This window comes from Microcebus murinus, chromosome 20, assembly GCF_040939455.1.
Source record: "Microcebus murinus isolate Inina chromosome 20, M.murinus_Inina_mat1.0, whole genome shotgun sequence".
NCBI classification, from domain to species: domain Eukaryota; kingdom Metazoa; phylum Chordata; class Mammalia; order Primates; family Cheirogaleidae; genus Microcebus; species Microcebus murinus.
Window position 1 is genome coordinate 2,758,478 of NC_134123.1, and position 15,804 is coordinate 2,774,281.

The following is a 15,804-nucleotide window of genomic DNA, read 5'->3' on the forward strand; positions in this document are numbered from 1 at the left end:
AGTTCTATCAGTTTTACTTCACTGTTTTATTTTGTAGCTCTGCTGTTTGGTGCATCTACATTTAGAATTGCTATGTGGGTTGACCCTTTTATTATTATATAATATACTTCTCTGTCTCTGGGTAACTTTCTTTGCTCTGAGGTCTACATTATCTATAATTAAAATAATGATTCCATTCTTTTTTTTTTATGATTTCAATCCTTTTAAATTTATTATTTTTGTTCAGACACAATGAAAAAAAGGAGAAAAAGTTAAAAAATAAAAATACATTTATTATTTTATGTCCTCAAATGCCTGTTATCAAAACCATTTTCTATAACATTTTTTTAAGTGTTAAAGTTTTCTCCACAGAAGTCTTAATTTTCTTTGTTAATTCCTAAATACCTTAAATTTTTTATTAAGAGGTACTTATTTTATTAATTTTCTTTATTACTGGTGTTGAGAAATGCTATTTATTGTGTTGATTATGTAGCTTGAAAATGTGCTGAAATGTCATTCTAAAAGTTTGATTTTGTTAGTTTTCCTAAATAATCATCTCATCTTCAAAAATCTCTTTTACCCTCTCCTATGCCTGTTTTTATACCTCTTACTATGTCTGGACTGTTGAATTATGTTAAAACTAATGGTGGTGATGATTTTTCCTCAAATTTGGACTGAAAGTCCCTTTTTAAAACCCCCAGACATAAAGACTGCAAGTAAAATGTAAGTTTATAACCTTCTGTTATCAACAGTGGATGAACCCAAAAGCCACTGTCCCTCTTTTAAAAAGTCTAAGACAGCTCTGGGAAGAGAGAAGTTTGGAGTCTCATTGGCTAAAGGACTAGGAAGACTTCTCCCCAGAGAGGATCATGAGGCTGATTTTGTAATGCAGAGCTATATGTGGAAAACTCTAGTTATTACAACATTTCCATGGAAATCAAAGAGACAAAGACCCAAACATTTGGGTTAAAAATCATAGAAAAGAAAAGATTCATATACAAGAGGCAAGAAGATCTCTCTTCTAACTGGTCTGGTATTCATTAGTACTTTGATCAGAGTAATCCAAAGTGTACCATATTGGAAGTATTCTGGAATTCAAGGTTTTCTCTTAGACTTTAATATTCAAAGCTTTGGCTTGTCCTACTGGACCAGGCTTGCCTAGGAGATAGAGCTACAGCTGTGACAGCAAGGGTGCTGATAGAGGAACCCTATTCTCCTAGCTGGGACCTTGTGGATGAGAGATACTGATATAGACAGTGGAAGGAACAGGATATCTCATCTTCATCAGGAAAACTGTACATGTCCATGATTTGGCCTGTCGTAAGAATCAGGGAACAAAGCAGGAACAGAGGCCACCAGCCTCTCCAACTGAAGATCCTGCATTTGGAAATCACTTGTGGGACTCTCAGTGAAGGTACACCCACATGCCCAATTAGAAGGATCCAAAGACTAAGGTGCAATGTAGCTACAGAAACCTGAAACCACAGGAAATAAAGAGTAAGGATTGGTGAATATTCTGGATGAAGTGGGCATATTTTTCGAAAGAATCTGGTTTGGTTGCTTTGATGATTGCCTTTGCTGCTGTTGCTGCTGCTGCTGCTGCTGCTGCTTCTTCCATTTGAATCGTCTGTTCCTGAACCAAACCTTCACTGTTATCTCTGGTAGGTTGAGTTCCAAAGCTAGTTCCTTCTGGGTATTTTTATTTGGGAACATGGTCTGGCCAAACAGAGCCTCCAACTTTTTATACTGTTCTTGAGTGAATATGGTACGTTCCTGGTGTTTCTTTGATGTTGTGGACCTAGCTGGATCCTGAGGTAACATCAAGTTCATGTTGGAATCATTCATGTTGATAGAAGGGTCTGGCTGGGGACTCTCTGGGGTTGTTCTCTTCATCGGAGGTTCTGAAATCTCAGGTGGAAGGCCTGCTTCTTAATCACACTCCACATATTACAGCCGATAGGATTTTTTGCTGCAGACTGCACAGTATCTTTCCTGAATTCATCCTCCTGGGGGGAGAACATGCTGTCAACGTGTGCTCCCCTGGCTCAAAGGGTGACTGTTGGTCAAGTGGTGTCAACAGAGCCTGGACATTGGACAAACAGAGGTGACGATGAGGGTGAAGGGGCTGGGGCTGCAGCCAGCTCTTCCTGCGTTGTCATGTTCTGTGTAGAACTTCAAGAAACTCAAGAATTCAAAATTTGAATCTTGACTTCCAGGAAGATGTTTGTCAAGGTAGGCAGGGAGAACATATTTTACTTAAAAGTTTGCTACTTTGATTTACAACTTTTAAATAGTTATATGGTATGTGGGTCTCCAGTTGTATTCTGTCCTGGCCCTGCAAATGTTAGACCCTTGGCTGAGCTCTCCCCTCTGCTCCTCGGTTGGGTTCTAGCCACATTGGACTCCTTTCAATCTTTGAACAAGTTGTGATGCTCCTGTTTCCAAGTATTTGCAGATGTTCTTCCCCACTATTGTCTTCCACTTAATACGAAGTCCACAGTCACCTGTAATTTCTCAGTGTTTTTTTTTACATGCAATACTTTTATTTTAGACATGCAAGGAAAGCTATTTCAGAATCTACTAATTTAAAGCAAGCAGCTATATACAGATAACAAAAGAAGCAACATTTGGTTACAGCTCAGCACACAGCATCCCCCATAGTTATGTAGCATTAAAACCAGACATATAACATATTGTGGGGCAGAGGAAGGGATGGAGGAAACAAATGGAAGTGAAAGACCAATGTTTCTCAATGCTTCAAATGTATAATGCTAAATTTCTCATTTGATAGCACATCCAGGTGCTTCAAATGTAGTACATTACAGCAAGATGGTTACAATGGAAATAACTCATCTGTATACATGCCCAATACTAAGTTTGGTCAAAACACATTTCATAGGTCTTCTTTCAGTGGTAAACTTGTTTCATCGTGTTCTGAAGTTATTGTTTAATAACTCACTAAACTCAGGCTTTAAGCTCTCTAGATATAAACAATGAATTATTTGGTACTTTTCCTTTTATAATAAAACATGCTATATGTTTTATTAAAATATACAATAGTGATCAATATTAAAAGTTTTAATATTCAGAAATATAAAGCCACAGTTAATAAAGCATTAAGTATTTAAATGCAGACTTAATATATTAGAAAGCCATAACTAGTAAAATATGTCTTTAGGTATTAAAACTTAACATTAGGATTTTTTCTTTTTCTTTTTTTTAGAATAGATTCCTTTCAAAATAGGATTTTTTGACTATAAAATAAACTCAGCATTAATATTTTGAAAAAGCTACTATTAAGCAACAGATATTGCAGAAGAGACTTTTCAGAGATACACTTTCTGTAAATTCTTAACTTGTAGAAGCTATCACTTTACAATGTCCTTTTAGCTCTTTCTTAGCATTGTGCGCTTCTCCTTCTAAAACAATTATGATTTTTTTTACCCATCTATTTTTCGGCTCCTGCTTCATTGTACCTTTATTTCACCTGTGGAAACAATTAGCTATGAAGAGGTAACATGTTGGTGGAAGGGGAACATAGATTATTTTTGTTTCTGCTCGGAAAGAATTTACAGAAGAGGAGGGAGAGAGGGAGAGAAAGAATGTATGGGGAGGATAAGGGAAGTGGGAGACGAAGAAGGAGAGGAAATTACTGTGAAAGTTCAGATGACCTACCATGTTTCTCCAAAAATAAGACAGGGTCTTATATTTATTTTCCCTCAAGAAGACACCCTAGGGCTTATTTTCAGGGGATGTGTTATTTTCCCCTCAAAGCCTCAGCTTGCAGCACGCACAGGATGGCCAGGACCTGACAGGGGGAGCCGACCTTGTTGGTGGGGCTGCCGGGACCTTTCCTGTCACCTCTGGGATAGTAGCTGTCACGATGGGGCAGATGAGAAGGGCTGCATGTCTTCTTTACCACTCTGCGACGAAATGCACGGGTTGTGCAGATACGCAGCGTTGCCACACCCATCACTAGGTCTTATTTTTGGGGTAGGGCTTATATTGCGCAAATGCTTAGAAATCCCACATCTTAAGGAAGTGGCAAGCATTGTGTGTGTGGGGGGGATTACCTCTATCCCTTTTTAGGGAGACGTAAAGATATACATTGTAACCAAAATGTCTGAAAAAAAATCTGTAATTGGGAAGTGGGCAGGTGGAAAGGGGGGGGAGGAGAAGGGTATGTACTTACCTGGTGGGTTCGGTGTGCACCACCTGGAGTCTGGACACGCTAGAAGCTCTGGCATAGTGGGGTGGGGGGGGCAGGGGCAAGATATGTAACCCTAACAATATCTGTACCCCCATAATATGAAGTAATAAAAAAAATTTTTTTAAATCTTGCTAGGGCTTATTTTATGGATAGGTCTTATTTTTGGGGAAGCATGGTAGGACTGAAATTCTCAAAGTGTGCTTTGGAGGCCGTTGGGGGTCTCTGAGGTTTCTTCAGGTCAAAGTTATTTTCATAATAGTATTACTGTTTCACTCGCATGTTATTTCACAATTTTACAGTGGAATACATTTATAAGAGCTTCATAATTCATAGACCAAATATTTTGCAAAGGACCAGTGTGTAATGTTACAATATCATGCATGGGTACAAGGTTCACTCAAAGTTCAATGTAGACCAATGGATTTTAATGTGACAGAGTATGAAAGGTCCATTGATACAATTTCAAATTTCACATTGCAACTAATCTTTAAGAAACAACCACTTGTTGAGTTTGTGTTGTAGTTTCAAAGGCTATCCACAATGATCCCAAAAGCTATTAGAACACGCTTTTCTAACATCATATATCTACATATGGTCAGATTTCCTTTTTCCACTTAAAAAAAAAAATATATATATATATATATATATATCATAAAAGATGAATACAAAAGCAGAAGAGAATTCTGTTTTCTATTAAGCAAAATTTACTATAATGTAAAAACAATGCCATTGGCCTCATTATATTTTTGTGGAAAATATAGTTAATATGAAATGCATTTATCATTTTATTTTGAAATGAATTAATAGGTTTTAATTTCTCAATTTTCATTTTGAATGTGGTAAATAGATGTAACCTATAGATGTAACCTACAGAAACAAAAGTTCTTTGTGGTCCTCAGTAAGTTATGATTGTAAAAGAGGTTCTGAGATCAAAAAGTTTGAAATAACAAGGAATGGGCCAGGGCTTGACATTTAATTGAAAAGAAATTCGGCTGGGCACTGTGGCTCATGCTTGTAATCCTAGTACTTTGGGAGGCCAAGTCTGGAAGATTGCTTGAGGCCAGGAGATCAAGATAAGCCTGGGCAACATAGCAAGACCCTGTTTATGCAAAAAATAGAAAACAAAATTAGTCAGGCATGGCGGCACACACCTATAGTTCCAGGTAAGGCAGGAGGGCACCGGAGCCCAGGAGTTTGAGGTTACAGCGAGCTATGAGGACACACTTCACTCTGTCAGGAATTCCCTGGAGTGCCCATTTTCAGTCCTGCTTGGTCTGTCTCTCTGGAAATGCAGTCTCTTTAGTATCGATTCCATTCTTTTGATTAACATTTGCATGAGATATCTTTTTCCATTCTTTTATTTTCAACTTGCCTATATTGTTATACTTGGAGAGACTTTTGTATAACCAGTACATACTTGAGTCATGTTTAGCCCTGCCAATCTCTTTTTTTAAATTGCTGTATTTAGGGCTCTTACATTTAGTGTAATGTTTGAGCTTAAGTCTGCAATTATTTTTTCTGTTTATTCTCTCTGTTTTTCATTTCTCTTTTCTTTTTCCTGCCTTTCTGTGTGTACTTGAACTTTTGTTAGAATTTCATTTTGATTTATCTAGAGTGGTTTTGAGTGTATCTTTTTATATAGCATTTTAGTGGTTTCTGTAGGTATTACATTAAATATATGCAATGCTTCAGTGTATTAATATCATCATTTTATTAGTTTGAGGTAAGTATAGAAACCTTACCTCTGTTTATGTCTTATTACCCTCCCTCATTTATAATACAATTATCTTAAACATTTTTTTCATATACATTTAGAATCATGTCAGACAGTATTATAATTTTTAATTCATCTGTCAAACATAAAACTCAAGAGGAGAAGAAAAGTCTATTGTATTTACCATATTTTTGTTCACCGTGTTCTTTCTTTCTTTCTGATGTTCCAAGGTTTGTTTGCTTGTATTTTTCTTCTCTCCTTTACCTTTCTGTTTAGAGACCTTATTTCAGCTATTCTTTTAGGGTGGGTCTTCTGGTGATAGAATCTCTTATTATTCCATCATCTGTGACTGTCTTGCTTTCCCCCTTAATTACTAGATAATATATTTACTGGTACAAGATTCTAGATTACCAGTCTTTTTTCAAAAGACTCTTTTCAATTCCTGAAAACTCTCGTGCCACATCCTTCCGGCCTTCACAGTTTCTGATAAGGAATCCAGTCTCATTCTGATTGTTTACCCTTTTTAGATAAAATAAATGAGGCAAAAAGGAAACGCAGGGAACTTACCAGAGTGTTGTTCCTAGATTCCTAATGTCCATAGCTAGTCTGCCTTTCTTCTATGTATCTTTCTGAGCTTTTTTTATGTTTGTCTTATATGTAATGTCCAAGATTTCTACTTGTACTTAGTGAGAAGAATAGGGAAAAGTATGTCTACTTCATCTTTCCATTCATGTATTTTTTTTTTTTGCGACAAGGTTTCCTTTTGTCACCAAGACTGGAGTGCAATGGTGTGATCATAAATCACTGCAGCTTCCAACTCCCGGGCTCAAACGATCCTACCACCTTGGCCTGCTGAGTAGCTAGGATTACAGGCATGAGCCTCCATGCCTGGCTCGTGTGTGTGTGTGTGTGTGTGTGTGTGTGTGTGTGTGTGTGTAGATGGTGTTTCGCCATGTTGCCCGGAGTGTTCTTGAACTCCTGGGCTCAAGTAAACCTCCCACCTCAGGCTCCCAAAGTGCTGGGATTATAGGCATGAACCACATCTATGTATTTTTAAAATAAATGTCCAACCTATTTATTATCCTGTAATAAAAGTAATGTTTGCTTGAGTATAGTTCATGGGGAGAACATATAGAAAATGTAGATTATGATGACATAAATAGCTTAGAACAATAATCCTCAAATTTAAAGTGGATTCAAACACCAGAAAGGCTTTTTAACACTGATTATGGGCCCTCCTCCCTGAGAGAGGTGAGAACTGGCATTTCTAACAAGTTCTCAGATAATACTGATGTTGCTGCTCTGGGGACCATACTTTGATTATCACTGCTTTAGAGAAATACTGCATCGATGACATATCATTAACTTAAATGATATTAATAATAGTATGTACAGTTGCTTTGAGTAAAACAAATAAAAATTTGCAATAATTAAAATAAACTGGACATTCGATTTAAAACATTTAAAGGTAGACATTTGTAAGATGACAATGTCATATTTTGAATGAAATGGGCCTTCCCATTTCCAGCACTATTTGGGGCATTTAAGAGGCAAAAAGAGTAGGACACTGAAGGAAATAGTACTCATTTTATTACGAAGAGTCGTATATAGCAAAAAGTGAGAAGTTAGCTGATCAGTTCTGTGAACATAAAATAATGCCAGTTTTATTAGACCCTAGATAAAGAGTATTTGGGTATCTTAACCACACTATGATAAGTATATGATGTATGAGATCTTTCTTAAGGCTCAGAGTTAACATCAGAAAAGCTTTGTTAGATTGATGGCCACATAGTATAACTTCATCTGAAGTTCATCTTTTTTTCTTGAGTTGGTGAATAGAAACAATACTGGCATTAAAACTACTCCCATCACTAGTATGACCATTAGTCTAGACCAAAGTGAACCTAGAAATCTTTTTTTCAGATGATCACTAAGTATAAAAAAGAAATATTTAAATATGAAATGTCAGAATGAAGTCTCTTAGACATTATTCTTCTTATAGAAATTGTTATAAGAGTTAATGAAGGCCGGGTGCGGTGGCTCACGCCTGTAATCCTAGCTCTCTGGGAGGCCGAGGCAGGCGGATTGCTCGAGGTCAGGAGTTCGAAACCACCCTGAGCAAGAGCGAGACCCCGTCTCTACTATAAATAGAAAGAAATTAATTGGCCAACTAATATATATAGAAAAAATTAGCCGGGCATGGTGGCGCATGCCTGTAGTCCCAGCTACTCGGGAGGCTGAGGCAGGAGGATCACTTGAGCCCAGGAGTTTGAGGTTGCTGTGAGCTAGGCTGATGCCACAGCACTCACTCTAGCCTAGGCAACAAAGCGAGACTCTGTCTCAAAAAAAAAAAAAAAAAGTTAATGAAGAAACTTGCTTATGAATATTCATCAGGTAATAGCTCTTACTTTGTAGCCAGATACATTAGAGTAATAACATATTTTCTTTTTTTCTCTTAGTTCTGTTGGCTTAGCAAAAGCAGCTCTAGAAGCGATTAATGGATTCAACCTCTTTGGCAACCAGGTAAAAAAAAAAAAAAAGGAAAATCTTTAATTTGAATCATATGGTTAATTAGTTGTATTGTATTATAATTGTATGCTTAATTTGGCTACTCATTAACAAAAGTCATTTCCTTATAATGAAAGAATGTCTGAAACTAATGTAGTAGCCTATCATTTGAACAACTTTTCTGTTGAAAATGATTTGCCAGTTAAATTTTAGTTTTCTAACCAAAAACCATTGCTTATGTTCTAAAAAACAAAAATTTTAATAAAGATTCTGATTTTCTTGGTTCAAGAACTTTTCCTTCAAGTCTATTACTCATTTCTGAGAGAGTTTCACATTTTTAAGTATTTCTGGAATTATATATTTTCCATGTCAGTTCTCATGTTGGTTTGAATTTATTGTATAACAATGTATATCTCATGCAGAGGGGAATTTGTGTAATGTGTGCAGCCTGAAAATCGGAAGTTTTGCCCTAGCTTTACCTTCAACTGGCTGTAATCAAATGTCTAAAATCCCATTTTCTCTGGGGATAAAAAGGAAACGCTGAAGGTTGCCTTAAATTTTCATAAGATCTTTAGTTTTTGTACCAAAAGATACTAAACTAATCAAGTGACCATGATTGAGTTGTCAATAGAAGGGAATAAAATGTAGGAACAGAGATTGCTACACTGGATCAACAAGTAGGCTAATTTTTTAAAGCAGTTCTTGTAAAGATTCCTAAGATGGCAAGGCACAGTGAAGTTTCTGGTATTGTGATTGTCACTAAGCTATTAAAATGCTATATCAGTGAAGATACATTTTAGAAAGTTACACAAGAAAGTAACATGGTTTTTGTCGTGGCAATTATAATGCTATATACCTGGAGTCTTGAATTTAAGAAAATTTCTAGTTGGAGTATGTTAATACAACTTCCCCTCCCTGCTACTTCATACACAGACTCTCTTCTCTCCTCACCCTAACTTCTTCTGAAGGATGGGCTCTGGCTATTTCCAGGATTTGAGGAATGACCACAGACATGAAATGATTGGGAAGAGAGAAACATCTCATTCTGGGTGCCCAAGGGTTACTCTGGATTATCCTCTTGAGAGAGAGAGATAAAATGGTATTAAAGAATGGCATTTTATTAGGAGTCAGGAGATAGGATCACTGTATGCTCTGTACACCCAGTTCTGTGACTTTGGCTAGTTATTGACCTATCTAAGTCTCAGCTTCCTCATCTAAAAATAGAGATAATGACAATAGGACCTAAATCAGGAAGTTCTCATGCAAATAAAAGTTAACTTAGTATAATGCCTGGCAAAGATTAAACCTTTAATAAATGCTATTTCTTGTTGCTATTATTTAAGAAGTATTGGTAATGCTAAAGAAGGAAAATGAAGAGATTGACTGAAAGCTTTCTAGAAAGTATCTTAGGAAGACTGAGAGGAGTTATGGATTAAACCAGAGCTGTTGTAGCTGATGTATCATCAGTTGGGAAAATGCAGGTCTTGCTAGCTTTCCTTCTGTGGCATACCAATGAGTGAGCTGAATGGAGCTGAGTGTCTCTAGGTTGGCCATACACAGTAGTGTATAGCAGCTCTTTTTTGCGATTCTGTCCTTTGAAGTACCTGAGTCTTACATAGCTGTGTGCATCCCCTCTTTACATATATACCCACATGTGTACATTCAAGGTACTTTTCCGAATTCTACCCAACTTACAGAGCTCTACTTTTCTTAGAAAGTTTTCATAGATTGCTCAACTGTAACTGTAAAACCACTGAATTGTTTTCTTCTGATTCTCAGTTATACATGGATTGCCGGTATTATTCCTCAGCCAGTTTTTCAATCTTGACTACACATTGGAATCATTAGAAGAATTAAAGAAAGAAAATACTGATGCCTAGGCTCTACCCTCAGTGATTCTGAGTTAATTAGTCTAGGGGAGGCCTTGGCATTGAGATGTTTTCAGAACTCCTCAGCAATTCTAATATGCATCCAAGGATAAGAACAAGTACTCTAAGCATAGTTAGTTTGGGGCCTTGTTTAGGTCCTATTTCCAATGTAGCTATGCACCAAATGTTTGCTGTATTGACTACCCCTTGATCATTTCAGATCGAAATACAAAGAATGTCTTATTTCTTTAGCCACAGAAATATCACATGTTACAAGGAGAGCCTCTTCATCTTCCAGTTTTACAGGAGAGTATCAGTGTCCTAGTTTTACAAATTCCCTTTCACCTTTTTTTCTGATGTGGAGAATCTCAGAAACTTGACTTTTAAAATGTTAATATTCCCACCTGTACAATAGTTAAATTACTAATGTGCCTGCTAAACAGTAGTACATTTAAAAGTGTGTGTGATCTTTTTAGTGTTTAATTATTTTATAATGTTGTTCTGTATACTTAGAAGAGCTGTGGATCTAATTAAAAGCCAGTGGCTGGGAAAAGAACTGGCATAAAGAAATGTTTTTATTCAAATGAAAACCTAAATAAACTCCCTCAAGACTTGGAGGAGATCATATGAGTATACTTAATTATTTCTAAAAAACTGTTGGTATAGTGTTTTGGAAAACTTGATCATGTGTCTTTAGCTAAACTAATTTAGAGCTTTCAAAAAGTTCATCTCCTGTTGGTGGCGACTCAAGAGTCATAGATCTTAGGAGATGGTGAGCCCTCTCTCAAGATGAACGATCAGAGAAGTCACAGTGCCTTCTCCCATATCACACAGCAGAGGGCAGAACCAAGTATTGAACCAAAGGCACTCAGTAATGAATCTGGAAAACCAACAATTGATCTGGAAAGTCTCAGCTGTTGAATGCTTCCCGCTTGTAGACTTGGATGCTGTGTATCTTCTTTGAAAACTCTTAAGCCATTTTCTGCTTAGTAATTTTTGGACTTCTAAAAAAGGTATCTACTTCACAAGTAGTGTGAAAGAAAGGGTTGCCATTCTCTTTTTGTGCTTTAGTGTATGTGATAAAACAAATGTTGATTTGTTTGAGTGATCATTGGGTGGAAAAGTTTTTAGCTTTGGTTATGGTTATTATCCGTTCCTATACTTCCTTTCTTCTTTTTTTCCCAGTAATTGCTTTCCTTATTCAAGAAAAAAAAATTGTTTAAATCTTCACTCTGAAACTATTTTCAAAATTCATATTTCTTTGGGACCTTAATGGCCTGATTTTTTTAATGATCAGTTTACCATATAGGCTAATTAGGGCAGAGCCCCATTTAGAAACATACATAATCCTCAATATGGGAATCACGTTTTTTGTCATGTTTTCAAATCCATTCTGTGTAAATATCATGATGAATATATTTAAATATTATTAAAGTAATATTTGACAATATTTATATAGTAATATAAATCAGAATTTACTTTCATCAGATGTCACAGGTATAGTAAGCAACAATTTTGTAATTCCTAGGTTTGAATCTCAGCTCTGCTGTTTTGAGACCCTGAGAATTAATGTAGTTTGAAATTCCTTTAACAGTATGTGAGCAGGAGAGAAGCCTAGATTATGAGAGGGGCTGCTAGAAACAATTGTTGGGACAATAAGCAAAAATTGGCTATTTACACATTCATTGCCACTGCAGCCATGGTCCAAGGGGGATAGTCCCATCAGTAAATACCCTTTCTGGAAAAATACTGTTCTCTGGGCTCTGCCACAGAGCTAAGGGTTGGCCTAATAACTGAACTAGGGAATAAAATCTCCTACTTGGAGTTTGTGGTGTGGTTTTGCTTCCAGAGTAAGAATAGAAAAGATCATGATCAGTAGATCCACTGACCAATTTTATCTTGTTTTATATTTACATTCTAGATAAGGGCAGCAGGTCCCTTAGCTCAAGCTCAGAGAAGTGGTTAATGGGGAAAAGAAAGGCCCAGACAATCCTTCAAATCATTTTACTTTGAATTGAAACCAATGAGATCAGCAATCTTATGGTCACAGATGGTACCTTTGGCCTTAGGGACCATCGCAAAAGTGTTTGCTCTGGTCATGAGGATGGAGGGGAGAGGTAGATAGGTCAGTGCAACCCTTCCCCACCACTGGGACTTAAGTCCCCATGGCAGTGGTCAGGTAGAATCATTTTCTAGTGTATTTATTAGAACAAAGGGATTTATAGACACTCAATTGGAGAGTAAAATTTGAGCTGTCAGTCTTAAAATACACTCTTTAGGTAGAGTCAGGGTATTATGGTAGAGTTGTAATGATTCCAGGAAATGGAAGATAAAAATAAAATATCCAAAGTTAATCAGTTACTCTGAGGTATCATATTATAAAACATCCTTTCATATTCCTTTCTTTAATTGGGGAAATCAAGATACTGACAAATGAGCTGAGGCCAAAATCTAAAAGGTAATGACTAGAGATATTGCTCATGTTATACAAAGTGTTCAAAGCAATGCAGACATCTAGCTTCCTTTGAAATTTGCAGACCTAAAATTAATATGTTTGATGATTTAAAGTAGGTGATAATTAATTCCATGTGTTGGTTCTCCTTGATAACTTTTTAAAAGACTTACTTCTGAATGGGGAATAGCTGCCCATGACCTTGAGTGATTTTACTCTCCTGGAAATCTGGGCTATAATGCATAAAGCATGGAATATTTCTGTAAGAGGACAGCCAAACAACATAGTTAACTTTGATCTCAATATTAAAATATGGTAACATTATATATTTGTATTTCATTAAAATAAATGTCATTAATTGATTATCTTATAATCAATATATTTTGATTTATTAGAAAATCAAGGAAAATAGGAAAATGTAAAAATAACATTAATTTTAATGATTATAAAATTAATGTTTATTGAAAGAAATTTGAGAAATATTGAAAGTATAAAAAGAAAATTAAAATCTTCTGTAATCACATACTCAAATGCAGTCAGTTAGTATTTTTTGTGAAATCTCTCACAGTTAAAATGCCAAAAGTTCTACAAGTCCTTTTTTCTTAATTTAGGAAACGTTTTGCTTTTTCTCTTTCAGGGCTGTTCTTGGTCAGTTATATTTGTGGATCTCGATGCTCACAATCGTAACAGGCAGACTTTATGCTCACTATTACCCAGAGAATCAAGATCACATGTAAGACATTTTTATGTTAAATTAATATGAACTGTCATTTATTATTTTTATGTAGCTTTCACTTCTTTTCCAAGAAAGTGCTCTCAGACGTTAGAGGTCATCCAGAAGATAAGACACGACAGGTATTATCCCTCCTTCCTCTGGCCTGTAGAGGCTTAGGAAGTGAGCAGAGTTGTGGAAAAAGCTGCTTTGTCTTTGAGTCTTTTGTAGGAAAATAGAAAAATAGACATTATTCTTTTTGATGGGTTATGCCAAAAATGAATCATATTTTGTCATGGAATATTAGAAAAATATTTTTTACAATTTATATTTCTTTAAATTAAATTATCTTCTATTCTTTGTTTCTTTTCTTTTATTCAATTCACTTTTTTTCTTTGATGAACTTTGGTTGCTTATAATACCTGATTGTAGATTTTTCTAGGGACTATTTGTGGTTCTCTATTTAGAAAACACCCAAAATGGAATAATTTCATTATTTAAAAATAAATATTTTATATAACTAATATAGGATTATGATAAAAACAAAATCCAAAAACAAGCAAATAATAATAACATAATATCCAATTATTCCACCATCTGTTTTCACTTAGGGTGAAAAAAACATTTGAATATGTATGTTTCCACATATTTTTATGCACATATATGTTTATTTTATAAAGCAAAAACCATATTGTTCATAATGATTGATAACCTACTTCTATGAATGGACATGTTTTTGTATCCATAAACATTTCTACAATAAAAATTTTAATGGCTGCTAATTTACTGAACTAATTGTTTTGGTCATTAAGATTGTTTTTTCTTTTTCACTATTATAAGCAAATTGTTGTGACAGATTAAGTTATGATGACTATTAGTGTTACATTTTTGCATATTTTAATTAATATATTAAAGTTTGGTTTTTTTGAGACAGAGTCTCACGTTGTTGCCCAGGCTAGAGTGAGTGCCGTGGCATCAGCCTAGCTCACAGCAACCTCAAACTCCTGGGCTCAAGCAATCCTCCGCCTCAGCCTCCCGAGTAGCTGGGACTACAGGCATGCGCCACCATGCCTGGCTAATTTTTCTATATATTTTTAGTTGTTCGGCTAATTTCTTTCTGTTTTTAGTAGAGACAGGGTCTCACTCTTGCTTAGCCTGATCTTGAACTCCTGACTTCAAGCGATCCTCCTGCCTTGGCCTCCAAGAGTGCTAGGATTACAGGTGTGAGCCACTGTGCCCAGCCAATATTGTAAAGTTTGAGCCCAGTGTTGAACCTTATAATACTGTTTCTTAATGAATAAAGTTTTATCTGTTCTGTATGGTTTGCTGAAGCATGCCATAGAAATGCCAGTTTGTCCCTGGGAGCAGGGAAAACTCACTGTCAGTTGGATAACCCTGCTGGCTTTTTATCTCCATCATTCTCCTTGGGCTGTGCTGATTATGTCATTGCAGTTACTTGCAATCTTTTTATCTTATTGACCCCAGAACACAGATGCTGCCCTACTTCCCTGCATCAGTTATCCTGCATTTGCCCTGGATGACGAAGTTCTGTTTAGCCAGACACTTGATAAAGTGGTTAGAAAATTAAAAGGAAAATATGGATTTAAGCGTTTCTTGAGAGATGGGTATAGAACATCATTGGAAGATCCCGATAGACGCTACTACAAACCAGCTGAAATTAAGGTATCAAAAATATCCCATATTTGTAGTATATCAGAGTGATCAAAAGCACAGATTCAGGAGGCTGACACTTGGGTTTGAATTCTGGCTCTGCCACTTACTAGCTGTGTGGCCTTGGACAAGTTAATTAACCTCTCTGTGTTCAATAATTCTTCATTGACAATGATAGTACCTATAACATGAGGTTCTTATATATGGATTAAATGACTTAATATATATGTATAAGAGCTTAGAAAAGTGCTTGGCAAATAATAAATGCTCAGTAAGTGTTAGCTGTTACTACCAGTGAGGTATTTACTCATATTGGGCTTTGTTGATTCACTGGGTGAATAATTTTTCTATTGCATTTTCAGGCCTTTGCCTGCCCGCTCCATACTATTTGTCTTATGTAATATCAAATATCTATTTGTGATCTGGCTTTCAATCTGTTAAGCAAATGCTCTTATTAAAACTAATACTCCTTCCCCCCTTCATTTATCTATTTCATTTAGATGCCTCACTTTGAAATATAGTCCTCTAAATATTTAGTTTTAAAATATTTTATATTTTGAAAACATACACACATACCACTATATCCAGGTTTATACTAGGTACTTTTAAGCTATCCAAAAAACTATAACCCCCCAAAAAGTAAGCATTTCATGCACATCGCTGAACACTTTGCTTTAGTGGGGTAGGTTA

At 35.9% G+C, this 15,804-nt stretch overlaps 1 protein-coding gene across 6 annotated transcripts in view; it reads left to right on the forward strand.

The window, feature by feature from the left end:
- The window catches only part of PHKB (phosphorylase kinase regulatory subunit beta), a 211,332-nt gene that overhangs the window by 80,997 nt on the left and 114,531 nt on the right, over positions 1 to 15,804 (forward strand). For all 6 annotated transcript variants that reach the window (XM_075995604.1, XM_075995605.1, XM_012773843.2 and 3 more), the window contains 3 exons: positions 8,363 to 8,426; positions 13,369 to 13,464; positions 14,929 to 15,126. In XM_075995604.1, the coding sequence (XP_075851719.1) occupies positions 8,363 to 8,426; positions 13,369 to 13,464; positions 14,929 to 15,126 (358 nt within the window). The remainder of the gene's footprint in view (positions 1 to 8,362; positions 8,427 to 13,368; positions 13,465 to 14,928; positions 15,127 to 15,804) is intronic.